Below are 14664 nucleotides of genomic sequence, written 5' to 3'. Positions count from 1 at the left end.
CTCTGACCTCTCCGATGTAGTCCACAACTTGACCATATCAACTTTTCCATGTTTTCCTCCCTTGTTTTCCTGACAGAACCAGAGTGCATTTCAGTCTTTTACCCACCCCTCTTCTTTAAGCATTTAAACCTGACCCAATTTTCCATGATGCTTGTACTACTGCCATGCAATCTACTTTTGGTTTTTCTATTTGTATCCCTTTTGGGATCATTTTTGTTTGCCTTCTCATTTTTTTTAGCACTTTGAATGTGTGTTTTTGAATTTCTTGATACTTCTGACAAGAAGATTTTGTTGGGACTTTAGAAGCATATTGAAGTTGTAACATTTCCGTTAATAGATGACCTCAAATGCTAGAAGACTTTTCTTAGTTTTGAGTGAGCTGCTTTAAAAATACCTGGCGATGTTGGCGATACGGATTTCCAGAAAGTCATTACTGTTTTTTAACCTCCTTACTGGCATTTTTGCCATGCAATGAACTAAAAATTAGTGTCGATCTTTTGGCTGCCACGGCAGATTCACATGAACGCCTCGCCGACAGCCTGGGCAGAGGGGGCGAAGCTGTCGGTGCCGGGCTGTGCCGGCCCCGGGCCGGGAAGGACAGCGGCCGTGGTGGCCCCCCCGCGGCACGCGAGCGCTGGGGGCACCGCACGCGCCTGGGGCCACAAAATGCCGCCCGGGTGGCCATGACTCGCGTCCTCGTGGGCCAGGAGCCCCTCACCCCACCCTGCTAGTCCCGGCCTTCGGGCCCCGCGGGCAGCGGCGGGGGAGGACGCTACAGCCGGCCCCGGGGGCTGCGCGCGGCGGGGGCAGCGCAGGGCAGAGGCGCTTGCCTGGCTCCCCGCCCCCTTCCCGCAGCTGCCCGGCCCCTGCGACCCCCCGCTGCGGCGCCGGCGCCGGGGACGGTCCCGCCGTGCGGCCGCCGAGGGGGCGGAGGGCGCGGCGGCGGCGGCGACGGCGGCGGCAGGTGCGGGGCTCCCCCCTCCGCCGCGCCGGTGCCCACGGGCTGGGCGGGGGCGCGCCGCCGCGGCTGCACGCGCTGGCAGGGCGCCAGAGGCATCGTCGCGGGTTGCATCAGACGAGGCGGTCCGCCGCGGCCGCGGCTTTCGCCGGGCGGCCGAGGGAGTCGGGGGCCCGGGCAAGATGCTGGGGACAGCCCCCCGGCTGCTGCGGGCCATCTGCACGACGGCCGCGGTAAGCAGCGTGGGGCGGGTAGCGGGGGACGTGGCCCCCCCGTGCCGTGCTGTGCCGTGCCGTGCCCTGCCCGGGAGCGAACGGCAGGGGCTGCTCGGCGTGCCTCATCGGTCAGCCAGGGGCCGAGCAAGGGGGGGGGAAGTGGCGGGAGGGGGCATTTTTGCGGGATGTGGTGCGCATTGTCTCTGCCGGGGTTTCGGTAACGCGCGTACGGGCGCGGGAAGGTCGGGAGGGCTGGGGAGGGGGCTGGCTCTGGGCGCAGGAGCAGCATCTTGCCCGGCGGGTCTGCGGGCGGGATCGCAGCCATCATCTGGGCGCTGCATCTCGCAGGGATGTGCCTCGGAGCTGCGGGGAACACGCACCAGCGGTGCCGTGACAATCCCCAGTGATCAGTCGCGTGTGGAGAACAATGTGAGCGTGGCTGTTCGCTTCCTCCCTCACGCTGGATGTGCTCCGTGAGGAGCTGAAGGTTCTTTTCTCAGTGAGGAAGGGATGTGCCCCCGTTCCCAGGGCCCGAGGGAAGCCCCCCGCTGTGGCCTAGGGCGAGTGTGCAGTTTGTGACCCTCTCAGCGCCAGTTCCTACCTCTGAGATGGTGGGTTGCGCAGGGCTGAAGTTGGTGGCCTACATTTCTCTACACCTTATGGTTTAGTTTTTTAAAGCTCTGCACATTTGTTCCAAGCCATTCTTTATGTCCTGTTAAATATATAGCCCGAAGAACTCCTGCCAGTAACAGCTCCCTGAAAGCCTTGCCCAGTCCAAATTGTCCAGATGTGTAGGTCTGGCAAGCTGAGCGAGACTAGGAGATTTTTTTCATTCCAAAGACTGTTCTTTGTTTCGTGTTTGACTGCTCAGTTTAGCGTGAGGACAGCAGTCCTCCGTACGTATCTAAGGTGTTGGAATAGAGAGGTTTAAACAAGCTTTTTGGAAATGTGCTCAGCAGTGCCAACAAGTGAGGCTGAGTGACTGATGAGAACGCATTGCCTGTAGACGGTGTAGAGGGAGGGGAGGCTCTACGAGGGGTTGCTATTTGGAGGCACTGGAATGTAGCACGTGTAGGGGGATCCTTAGTAGAAATAAAGCTGCAGTATTGCTTTCCAAAGGAGGCATAAATTCTACATTGATTTTTAAGAAGATGTGACATTAAAATATTTACCAGCTTCACTAAATCCTTATATAGAATAAATAAAATATTGTAACCTTTTTGATAGTAAGCTTTGTAACCAGAGTAGCAGTTACTAAATGCTAGCCTTCAAGAAGTTTGATTAGAAACTGATAACCAATTGAATGTTAGACACTGATACGAAAGAGGCAGTAGTAGCAAAATATTTTTATCTATGAAATAAATATTCTCCTGTGGATAGGTTTTGCAACATTAGACTCTTCTGAGAGAAGAATATGTAGCTCTTGGACCTGGTTTCCATTTTTAGGAACTAGAACTTCACAAGATAGTTACCAGCATTTGTAAGGCTGTTTCCGTGCTTAATTCTATTTATTAGCTTTCTTTTTGGTTAGGTGTTTTGGAGGAAAAAAAGAACCAGAATGGAAACTAACATTAAAATACTGTATATCTTTTAATGAGCTATTGTAAAATGAATTCCAGTATGGTATCAACAGATGGTATGGCCAGAATATTTAAATAGGGAAGTTAAACTTAAGTCTGTACTTTCGTATTGAGGCAGTGAAATAAAAGTGGACTTTCAGACAAGTTGAGCATTCAAGGTAAGACTGCTTGTACAAGCAGTTCTTAGGTTTTATGCTCCTTACCTTTATCTTATTTTCTTCATCCAAATTGGGAGCACTTGAGTCTGGGAAACAGAATTAATATTAATCTGTGTTATAATATATGCAAAATAGACGGTTAAAGATTAAAAGTTCGGACAATGAAAACAACAGAATTACAGCAGAGTGAGCACCAACTTTCTAAACTCTTACCTTTTGGTAGCACTGTCATAACTACTAATTATCCTATGATTAGTCATAAAAAAAGGGCCAGATCTCTCTAAGCCATCTGAACTGCATTGTTTGCTGTAACTGGAAAGGAATTGGGTAATTTTACAAAAGTACAGCAAAAATCCACTCTGATACTACGTGACCATTGACCTTTGCATGCATCTGTTAATTAATGTTAGGTATCTATAGTCAGCCAGGCAACTGCAAAAGAAATCTAACATAACCTCTTAACATCACTGACAGAAACAATAAAAAGTTTAATCTTTGTATGTGTTAGTGATAATGATTCAGTATCCTTCTAGTACATTATTCAACAAGATTGTTTTGGTGTTCTTTAATTCTACAGCTTCTTGATGAATGCTAGTGATGGCACACTGTACAAAACGTGCCATTTCTGTAAGAAAAAAACACCACACTGTTTTTAATTTGTAATCTTACAGAACTTCCCATTTTAGTTGGGTGTTACATCCACATTAAATTCTTCTAAGAGGATTTCCCTCTTTCACAGGCTTAACTCAGGTAAAAATGCTTGAGGAGAATTTCCAAAAGAAGAGGCAGGGTGGCTATAAGGTCTCATGCAGTTGTTCAACTGTAATTTTTCAAACAAAACAAAAAATTAAGGACTGAATTCCTGGTCTGATCATGCAAGCCCCTCCACATACGGGATTTCTTTTCTTTTCTTTTTTTTTACTCAATAGCGATCCTGTGCATGTCTGACTTGTGGGTTTGGCTCCTGTTTTCTACTGATGGCAATGTATGTATTAATACACTACAAGCAAATTGCCACATCTAAGCCAGATGTTAATAGAAATCATGCAATACACACGTACCATTGATTGGGGAAGTAACTCGAGAATCACTGGTCATATCACAATTACAAGATCCATCTTGCAATTGAAATCAGGCCCCATTTGAGTAACTTTCTATAAGTGTGAGACAGCAGAGCCCATTTGCTGCCAGCCTAATCTTTTTGTGCAGTACAATGAAGAAATGGGACTTTGCCAGTCTGCAGTCTTCTCAGTTTTGGCAGTTTTATTTTTTTGTTTGTTTGGGGACTGTGTTCTCTGTTTTACTTTTCACCATTTGTTGACTTGGTTCCACAACTACCAAAATTAAGCACGTGTAGCATTACCACAACTGTGGATTTACAGCGACTCGTGATTTGGAACTGGAACTGGTATGCAGTTCTGTGTAACATGAGAATCAAATTTACTCACAGGGAAATATGAACTAAAAGTTAAGTTTAGGAATAGAGGATGGATACGTTATTAACATAAGTGGAGAAAATGTTGCTCTTAAAGTGCTGATAAATTTGGACTTAAAATTACAGGAAGATTGGCCAGGTATCAGAAAAGCAACAGACTACAGCAGTGAGTACTTTCGAAGTACTTTAAACAGGAGGTTGAGTGAGTTTATAAAAGCAATCATATGACATGATTGCTTGCGGTGGCAGAGCACTAGGTTTGTTAGCTAGGAAGATCCATTCCAGTCTTGTGTTCTTACTGAGAGGTGTTAACAAAAGGACAACAGTAGAATAAGTAACTCTCATCTGGACTATAATGTTTTACAATGTACTAGTTGGGCTACCAGTGTAAATTAGCACAATATAGAAATTAGAGGATTTCATACTATGCCAAACCTGTTCAGTGATCCACCAGGTTGATCTTTCTCCATCTTGCCTGCTATAGTTAAAATAATTAGGGAGGTCTGATGATTACTTTTTATAATGCACCAACATTTCTGCTGTAAAAGCAAAGGTATCAGTCAAAGAATTGGTAATGAGATCTACTTGCATCCATTGGTCCTTGCTAGATAAGGATTGCAAGGTTAAGTTGTGCTCATTGTAATTCAGAACAAGGTCTTGTCTTTACTGAGAACAAAATTGTGGACATATTTTTGGCGTTACTGCCAGCAGCACAGCATTAGTTAGCAATGGTATCATCACCAGTCTCACAGATGCTTTTTACCAGCCAACTATAATGATCAAAAAGCCTGAGTTATGTCCACCTTTGCATCTTACTACTTGTTACTACACAGTTGCACTAGTGCTCACTAATGCTGTAATACAAGGACCGTGTAACGATGCAGTTTCATTCTGAGGGAAAAATATTGTCTCTGAATAAAGTTATTTCCTATTGCTTTATATAAAAAATAAAAACCACACTTCAATATTCCTGTAATGGAACCTGCCAATTCATAACGCTATTTTCTGAGGTCAGCTGCACAACTAAAAGTGTAACTTGAAAACAGCAAAATACATCCATAATATTTCAGCTGTGAAATGGATTGTGGTTTTGAGTAACCTGTTTTTCAGGACATTTCTTTTTGTCATAGAATTTGTCATGTGATCTGATGGGCAGTCCAGACTATTTGGTATTCAATCAATAACCCACTTAGTCAAGGTATTCTCATGTCCTAGTACCTTAAGAAAGGGAAAAGAGGGAGGAGAAAAACTTACACTAGAGCCAACATACTGAACAAGTGCTGGTAGTTAAGGTATTGACAGTGCTTTGATTCCTCTTTACCACTCTGAGCTTATGGCATCTAATGGGCCATTCAGAAAAAACGGAAGTCCAAGTCTAATTGGGAAAGATTAAGTTAAGAATAAAGGTGGGGGAGTATGTGGATTTATTTTCTACCATTCATCCAGGCCTCCCTGGAGGAGGGATCTTTATGATTTGGGTCTAGGAATAGTTTCTACTAGATTCAGCTTGGAAGAAGGTAAATTTTCTGTTTATTCTCTGTGGAGCATTTGTTTTTCAAAGGTTTCCAGTTTTCAGTTTCCAGAAGCTGATGAAAAATGCAAAGGCAGTCCTTACAGGGACAGTTCTACTCTTTGGCCAGTGCTTGTATGCTCATTCCTGCTGCCCCGCTGGACCTGTGTTAGGACTCATGGTAGTGAAGTGAACTAAATCAGTGAATAGATCCAGTTAAGAATAAGCCACATTTTGTCAGGGCGGTGCCTTCTTATTTCTGTACCTTAATCCAGTTCATGCAGCTACAGGAATACCAGTTCTGGGATAAAGGAGGTATTAGAGGCAAGGGACTGGAGGTAGGGTGGGAGAGGAACACAACTGTCTCCTAAATCTAAAGGGGCTATGAAGGAGTTAGTAGTTTTATCAGAGTGCAAGTACTTTAATGACATAGCAGTATGTGATAGCCTGATATCATAGTAGTATTGTGATTCTAACTATCCTAAAAGTAAAAAGTTTGGGCAGTTATTTGTACCTGCTCAGTCTGAAGAAACTTAAAAGCGTGTGTCCAGTGCACTGGGATGCAAAAGCAGAAGGCAGCGGAAGTTCAGCAAGGGAACCTCACATTTAGCAGTATTTCCTGGTAGGAGGATCAAATGGATGATCATTACCTTTAACTTCATAGGAACAATGAGGGCTTGTCTTCTTTAGCCTATACATATTAGCCACAAATATGCCACCGTTTAATTATAGGGATTTAGAGGGCATGTTCCAGGCACCTAGATTATGCCTAGAAAAAGTGTTTTATGTATCTGTTTTGAAACCTTTATTTTCATTTCTTTTCTTATTAGTTCTGACTCTGAAGAAAGTCATGGAGCCTGCTATACCTCTTGTAACAAGCAGTGGGTCTGTTAAATGAGGATTCTGGAGAAGCCATATAAACATGAGTGACAGTACCAGATGATATTTTTGTGTTGTGTGGTCTCTTTGAATTGTACATTGCCTGTCATTAATCTAAAAAAATTGATTGTTATTCCTTCAAGGGTGATTGGGCTGGAAAGTCTATTCCATTTTAAATCTAAGTGAACATTGGTAAAGGAAGAACAAGAGAAAAATGTAAGCAATAACATATTTTCTTTGCATCCTACAACATGGTTTGTTTTAATTCTTTTTACCAGGCTTATCAACATAAGCTAAAGCTAGCCCTTATAGGTCAAAGTATTTTTGGACAAGAAGTTTATAAGCAGCTGAGAAAAGAGGGACATAAAGTTGTGGGAGTATTCACAGTACCTGACAGGAATGGACAAGCTGATCCTTTGGGTAAGTGTAACATTAATCCACATGTTAAAATTACAGGCATACATAACAAACTTGCCTTTTCGTGAGAAGGAGATCCCAGATGGAAATGACTTGCCTATATTGCCTTTATTACACTGGATGCAGCACAAGAACCTTGCTTTAACAAACGCAAGTCCCAGAACCGGTTTAACCTTGTTGGTTAGTCAGTGTTTAAAAGTTGTTTCTAACCATACAGGGCCATACATTAAGATATTTGAAAAATAAATTAATCTGTGTAGGTTATTTGAATGTACATCCCAGAGGTAATCATCCTGAAGATTGCTTTCTGATCCTGAAGATCTGTATCTTAAAGCAAATAGCTGCTAAGCCTGTACTCAAGCACAAATGTCTGTCACCTATCTCACTGTGCTGTCTGGGACACTCAAGGTACAGAGCCAAGGCTGTTCATTCCTGGCTTTCTGCCCTTTCTGACAAGCTTGCATGTGGCAGTGTACCTGCAGAGCCTATTTCTCTTCCACCTGAACTATGGAAAACCCACTGAAAAGGTTAGAGGAGGCTTTGCTCTCCTTTTTCCATTGTCAAGATTGCATAAGGATTTTCTGGACTTCCTAAAGAAAGAGTTGTTGCTTGGCAGGTACTCGGAATTGTACTCATAGAACAGAACCCAGAGTGACAAAGGAGCTGCTTTGGAATTGTCTGAATTGTAACTTCTTTTTTTTCTTTTTCTTTTTTTCAGTGGCACAAAAATAGTGAGTTAATATGATTAGCAAGTAGAAGTGCCAGAATGGAATGTACCTTTATGGATAATCTGAAATTAAAACTGCATTCCATGTGCTATCTCAAACCTTTTTTCTTTCTTTTTTTTTTTTTTTTTTTGTTTTGTTTTTTTTTGTTTTGTTTTGTTTTGTTTTGTTTTGTTTTGTTTTGTTTTGGTTGGGTCCTGACATGTTTCTACACAACTCATATGAGGGAAGAATCAAACATAAGTTTTGCTTATCTGGGCTATGGCTTTCCCAAACTAGCATATATTTCTCAAGTTTATTACATTCTGTAACTCTACCTCGTTAAAAGATTTAATCACGCTTCAGAAGAATTAGAGGAGGCAACTATTAGTTTAGGAAAAGATGATTTGACTATCCAGCTCTGGAAGCATACCATAATACTTAGTTACATTATATAAACTATTATTGTACGGTTATTACACTAGCAGATGCAACTAAGTAAATCTTCCACTGATTTCAATTGTATCTTTACTTTAACTAAAGCATAGAATTAGGTTATTGTTCTTCTGATGAAAAAAAAAATAAAAATTAGTAGATACCATGTTACTTCCAGATGACTGAAAGAGCTCAAGTCTCAAGTTAAATTTGCTAATGTTTCTGTATCTTCAGACAGCTACAGTTTTCATTTCTAAAAGCAATTGCAGTACACACTAACTTCCATGGAATTATATTTAAGTATTTACTCAAGACCTAAGTTAATAGGCTAAAGGTGCTTCAGGATGAAGTCAAGATCCAATTTCAGAAGTGAAAAAGAGACAGGAAAGTACAAAAATGTGTTTAGAAATATAAATTAATTTAGGTGAATTTTCTACACCTCTTCTTGTTTTCCCTTTTCTTCCTATTACACATACAGCTCAACAGATGCCAAGTTTGACTCTACTGTCCTACTCTGTGATGAGTTGTTAAGTTGCGCAATGGAATTTATCAAACACCTGAAAATCCTCTCTGCAATTAGTGCAGTTGTTTTTTCTCGCCTTTGAGCCTAATTTTGGGTGAAGCGGTGTGTCTCACAGATAAATGAAAGTATATCCAGAAGGCATCAGTAAATTTTGAAGAAATTACTGAAGGCCACTAGCATCTGTAATTATTTGCACCACATGGCAAAATGTGACATGAGTGAGTCTTAGTTGTATGTAGTCATATTCACATACAAATTACTGAATTGGAAAATTAAGTTTTGCTAAACCCAACCACTTGCAGGCAAGCGTAATGACTAGACAAGAAATGAAGCATCACTGTTCAATAGTCAATAACATTCATAATTCTTTACTGCTTTCATTGGTACTTATTAGCCAAGTCATAAGAGTGATCTTAAAGTTGAGAAAGATGTAAGGTGTAGGATGGGAATCAAAGACAGAATTAGTAAAATACATCCAAAGGTTTTTAAACAGCATACAGAACAGAACAAAGGGCACTCTAATCATAACCTTGATGATCTGCTTGAGTTGTCGTGCACTATCTTTCTGATTTCTGTTTGAATTTCTAATACAAAATGTGAATTTTAAAAAATATTGTTCTTGCCCCTCAGCACTGGCAGCGGAGAAGGACGGCACTCCTGTTTTCAAGTTCCCCAGATGGAGAGCTAAAGGCAAACCTATCCAGGAAGTAGTTGCAGCCTACAAATCGGTTGGAGCAGAGCTGAACGTCCTTCCGTTCTGTACACAGTTCATCCCCATGGATGTTATCGACTGTCCGAAACATGGCTCGATTATTTATCATCCATCCATTCTACCGCGCCACCGAGGAGCTTCTGCAATTAACTGGTGAGTTTTGTGCATTAAAACTATGCATATGTCACATTAGCATGTTAGTCTCTACCCATTCCTCATGTAAATGCTGGCACGGTTCTGTTGACCTGCAACTGCTCAGAAGGAACTTCTCTGAAGCAGCTGAGTATTTGGTTCATGAACTGCTCTTCATACCTAAGATTCATTATAATTTCCAATGCAAGTGCAGCTGCTATTCTGGGCAGATCAGTGATGTGATCTGTACATCCATATATTTTACTCACGTAGGCAAATCGACAACCTGGAGTTTTCATAGGCAGGACGCTGCCCTTGTAGCTCATCCCCCACAAACACTAGATGACTATCACAACAGGGCTTGATGCAGAGCCCAAGATTTCACAGAAGGGAAGGGGTAAGAGAAGATCCACCAGAATAAAACCTTATCTTGCTGTCCTCCTGAGCAATGCACAAGGCTAGATTCAAAATGTTACTGTGAAAGAACTCACTTCGATAATGACCACTGTAGACTGGGATCTAGCATTTTTGTGACAACAGAAGTGCCATTATCACAGTTTTTAAATTCAGTAAGAAATTGTCTAGATATGAAGAAACAATTTTAAAAGAATCTTACAGGCAGCATAGTGATTATCTAAAGACACTGTGTTGTAGATTCAAAGCAAAAGCCTATTTTGTTTTGTTTTCTTATTTTTAATCCTTAATAGAAAAAGTGCTCAGCTGAAGTACTTAAATGGAGAAGTAAAGGAGACTATTAGAGGTCTAAGGAAATCCTTCAAAAAGTGGTAGTTGTGTCAAGTGAGTAAAATAAAAAGTAGCATAAACTGACAAATCAGGTGAAAAATGAGAGTAAGGCAGTTAGAAAAGAAATAAAGAACCAATTTTTAAAGGCATAACATTGAATAATAATTTCCCCAAATGCATTAAAGGTGGGAGGTACGTAGGGTGATATGTTTAATTTTAAAAAGGTACTTATCAAAGAGAACACCATAGTAGGAAATATGTATTGGTATTCAGGATGGAGGAGCTTAAGATGTTGCTACCGTAGAGCTCTTGTTTGTATGGAATGTCAGAACAATCCTCTTGAGCTGAACTGTGAGCAGAAGAGATTTTAGATAAACTGATAAATTAATGAGAATCTCTTCTCAGGACCAGGGGACTTTCAAGCAAAGGTTCTGCAGATTTGGGGCAGGGCTGAAAGAGAAAGCCAGGAACCTTCAGACCAGTCACTCTGATGTCAATGTAATAAAGAATACACTTTCTACACAAATGGGTAAAAGTGATAATGTGAAATGAGATTATGAAAAGGAGAAGTCAAATTCAAAGTTAAAAAATATAAGATAATGCACAGAAGGGGGAAAAATCCTGACTATATGTAAGCAGTAATAAAACTTTAATTTTTGTTACTCAAAAAAGAGACCATTTGTAATCCTGTCTGCATACCAGTTAGAATATGAAGGAACTAGAAATGCTTCAGAAAAGGCTAAGAAAGATGGTCAAAGGTATAGAACAGCTTCCACATAACAGGAAATGAACCTGGGAGTCTTCAGATTGGAAAAGAGGTCATTGGGAAGGAAATATGCTAGCAACGTATTAAGCCATGAAAGACATAGGAAGGTGAATAAGGAACAATTGCTCATACTTAATCAAAGTTTAGGGGGCAGCCAGCAAAGAGATCAGGTAGTAGGATTTGACTAAATAAAGGAGGTACTTTCACTCAATGCACTCCCTTATTAAAATGTGGAACTGCACACCTAGAAGCCTCTAGAAAGTCTCTTGGAGGAAAAGTTCTCCAAGTCCTCCAAGATCTATTCCACAGGAAGATGCAGAGACAAACTTTCTATCAGGAAATTCCTGAGGTGAAGGTTTCCAGAAACAGGAATGTATCCCAACGGTGTATGACTAAGTCTTGCTCTGTTTTGCGTATTCCTTCTGTAAGCATTGGCTCTTGCCCTTCTCAGGTAAAGGCCGTTGTCCTAAGACCTTGAAACTAAGCTAGGATTTGGCCTTGGCTGGCTATTCTCATGTTTTGCCCTCACACCCCTTGCTCTCATTATGGATTTTTTCTTGTGTTGTGGCTACAGCCCTGGTGCTGATCAGACCCTGTGTGTTGTCACCCCCCCCAGTGTGACCAAGAAAGCCTGTGAGTTAGGCCTGGCTAAAGAGGCACCAGGCACAAACAAGAGCCTTGGGCCTCCCAGGGTTCCCCACTCCATCCTTTACAGCCTCTTCCAGCTGCTGCCACTTTGTTATCAGCGGCCATCTGCAGAGGGAGATCAGGGGTCACACAGCAGTTCTGGTCCTGTCACCTGTTCAGCATCAGGGACATTTGCCCACTCGCCTTCTACTTCTCCAGTGCCACGCTGACATCCACTTATCACCAGGGTGCTCTTTTGGAATTTTTACGTAATATAAAACAGAAGAAATGCTGCTTAAATGTGTAAAAGGTCCAATATGGGCTAGCTAAACTTCTGTAAGCTTTCACTTCCCCAGCTGTTTTTTGGAGTTTGTCCCTTGCTCTGCACGAATGTGTGCTTTACTCCTTTTAATAGTGTAGTTTTCAGTATTTACATTTAATAATGAATTTTCACGTCTATAAGCCAGGCCTCAGATGATCCTCTTAGAAGATGGACTGCCAGGGGAATACTTACCTGAGATATGTCTTACTGAAAATTGCATTGGTGTTTGCATGCAGACAAATGGTTAACGGCATGGAGGAAAAATACAGCTCTCAGTTTCCGGCTGCTTTCTTAGGCACACTTCTGTTTGATTTTCCATCATTCTGAGGCGGACTGGAAAATATAAGTGGCTGAAATTCCCTGCAGATTCAGGGCAGATCCTGAGCTGATGTAAATCAGCACAGGTTGGTTGTAAGCAGTACAATGTTCGTGCATAACAGCTGCGAATCTGGCTGGATACAAATTCCCTTAATAACTTTTCCTTAAACAGTTGCTTATTCATAATTTTCAACTCCAAGTTTAGCTCTTTCAGCTGTGTGACAACTACTTCCCTTGCCAACCTACAGGTAAGTTGTGAGGCTTAGCTAATTACAGCAAACAACCGTGAATTGTTAAGTAACATGCTGTCTAGATCTTTCAAGTTATGTCATAACTAGTGCACACCTTTTGCTCTGTGCGTCTTACCACTAATAATACTTTCAAAATAATTATCACAATGAACTGTGATAGACACCCTGGATTCAGTTGCAGTATTTCTTATATCACTTTGTGGAAGCCACACATCAACAGTATCAAAACTGTGGGTTCCTGACTATGAAATGAGCAATGAAACTTCTATTAAAGATGGTTAAGATTTTCTTTTCTATCTACATAAACTAAATGATGGGTTGATATCCCTGACTAGTTTCATACTGCTTGTATTTACTGTAAGACTTCTTTTATATCCAGGACTTTAATCCAAGGAGATAAAAAAGCAGGATTTACTATTTTTTGGGCTGACGATGGTTTGGATACTGGACCAATCCTTCTGCAGCGAGAATGTGATGTCGGCCAAAATGATACTGTGGATGACCTGTATAACCAGTTTCTCTTCCCAGAAGGAATAAAGGCTATGGTATGTTTAGCTGTACTATATATCAGCATTTTAAGAGGAAAAGTATCTGATGAAGTTTGAAAGTAAAGGAAATATAGACAAGATGCATGCATTTGGAAACACAGCAGTTGTGGTGCTCAGCCAAATCCCAGACTTCAGTGGAGTTGTGCTACTTCACAACAGCTGAGGAGGTGGTGTCAGAATATTTGTTGCTGGTAGTGTGCAGAGCATATCCTGTTTCCATAGAAGGCAAGAAGTTGAGTTTGTTTGGAATATGGCTCTTTCCACAGATTTCTTGAATGTTTTTACAAGGTGGAATTTTTTAAAGGCCCAGAGAGAACAGAACATTGGGGGTGAGGTGTTTTAAGTTCAGAGCCCTGGTGGATTTGCTTTGGATTTTGTATGCTTGTCCTTTTTTTGTATTGTTTTAAAATTAAGAAAAGAAAATGCGTAAGAATATACTCAGCATGGATCGTTAGAGAAATTTTTTATTTCTTCATTTAAATGCAGAGAAACAACTTTTTGCAGAAAGAAAAAGGAAGGAGTTGAATGCAATCATACTGAGCCACATTCTGGTCCTGCAGAATTTAGGCAGCTGCTGTGTGTTCGGTGACTAGGTACTCCCATCAGATTTTTGAGGCTATTTCTTTTGTCAAAGAAGTTTAAACATACATATATGTGTTAAACAGTGCAGCATTGGTCCCCTAGATTCTGAAAGTCCTGAGTTTTAAAAATAAACCAGTTCCTTGTGGCAGAAAGTCTTTTGCTGTCATTCACAAGTATAACTGAGGGAGAAAGGCAAACCAAACTAACATTAAATCTGTTGCTTTTTCACTTAGGTGGAAGCTGTACATCTAATTGCTGATGGTAAGGCCCCTCGTATACCTCAGCCTAAAGAAGGGGCAACATATGAAGGGATCCAGAAAAAGGAAAATGCAGAGGTAGTGTTAAATAACACTGTGTTTTGTGCTTATCACTAGAAAAGTTATTAACTCGGTTTACAATAGTAATATGAAGTTAACATGAATTTTAAATCAGTTGTTTCTCTACCTCTTATTCCTGGGACTACTGAGGAGGCATGTAAAGGAGCCCCAAGTTCCTATTGCCTTTCAGCAGTTACATACATTTACAGACTTGGCGCCCTACTTGGGATCAGCTACACACAGCTAGATGGCAGCTGCACCTTCAGTGGATTCTTAATATGTTAGCATACTTTAAAACACAGCGTTGAACAAAGATAGCTGTCTGTCTTTACCAACAGTCCATACTAAATTCTCTCCCAGAAAAGGATCTGATGTTAGGAGAAGCAAGTGTTTGCATGTTTCTTGTTGGCACCAGGGAAAGAAACTATAGGTCACATAAACAAACAACAGATAAAAAGATGATTTAAACACCCCCACTCTGTTAAGCTGGATCTTCTTTGTGATTGGGAAGGCCACCATAAAGTGATAGTA

The 14664-nt window shown here is 41.4% G+C and overlaps 1 protein-coding gene across 1 annotated transcript in view; it reads left to right on the top strand.

Moving 5' to 3' along the window:
* Window positions 1-1058: 1058 nt before the first annotated feature.
* ALDH1L2 (aldehyde dehydrogenase 1 family member L2) overlaps window positions 1059-14664 on the top strand; it is a 33823-nt gene continuing 20217 nt past the window's right edge. Inside the window, exons 1-5 of the mRNA XM_040595269.1 lie at window positions 1059-1191; window positions 7014-7155; window positions 9445-9679; window positions 13066-13231; window positions 14050-14151. Of these exons, the coding sequence (XP_040451203.1) occupies window positions 1141-1191; window positions 7014-7155; window positions 9445-9679; window positions 13066-13231; window positions 14050-14151 (696 nt within the window). The 5' untranslated portion in view covers window positions 1059-1140. The remainder of the gene's footprint in view (window positions 1192-7013; window positions 7156-9444; window positions 9680-13065; window positions 13232-14049; window positions 14152-14664) is intronic.

Source organism: Falco naumanni, chromosome 5, assembly GCF_017639655.2.
Source record: "Falco naumanni isolate bFalNau1 chromosome 5, bFalNau1.pat, whole genome shotgun sequence".
Taxonomy (NCBI): Eukaryota; Metazoa; Chordata; class Aves; order Falconiformes; family Falconidae; genus Falco; species Falco naumanni.
This window is presented reverse-complemented; position numbering and strand designations above follow the sequence as displayed.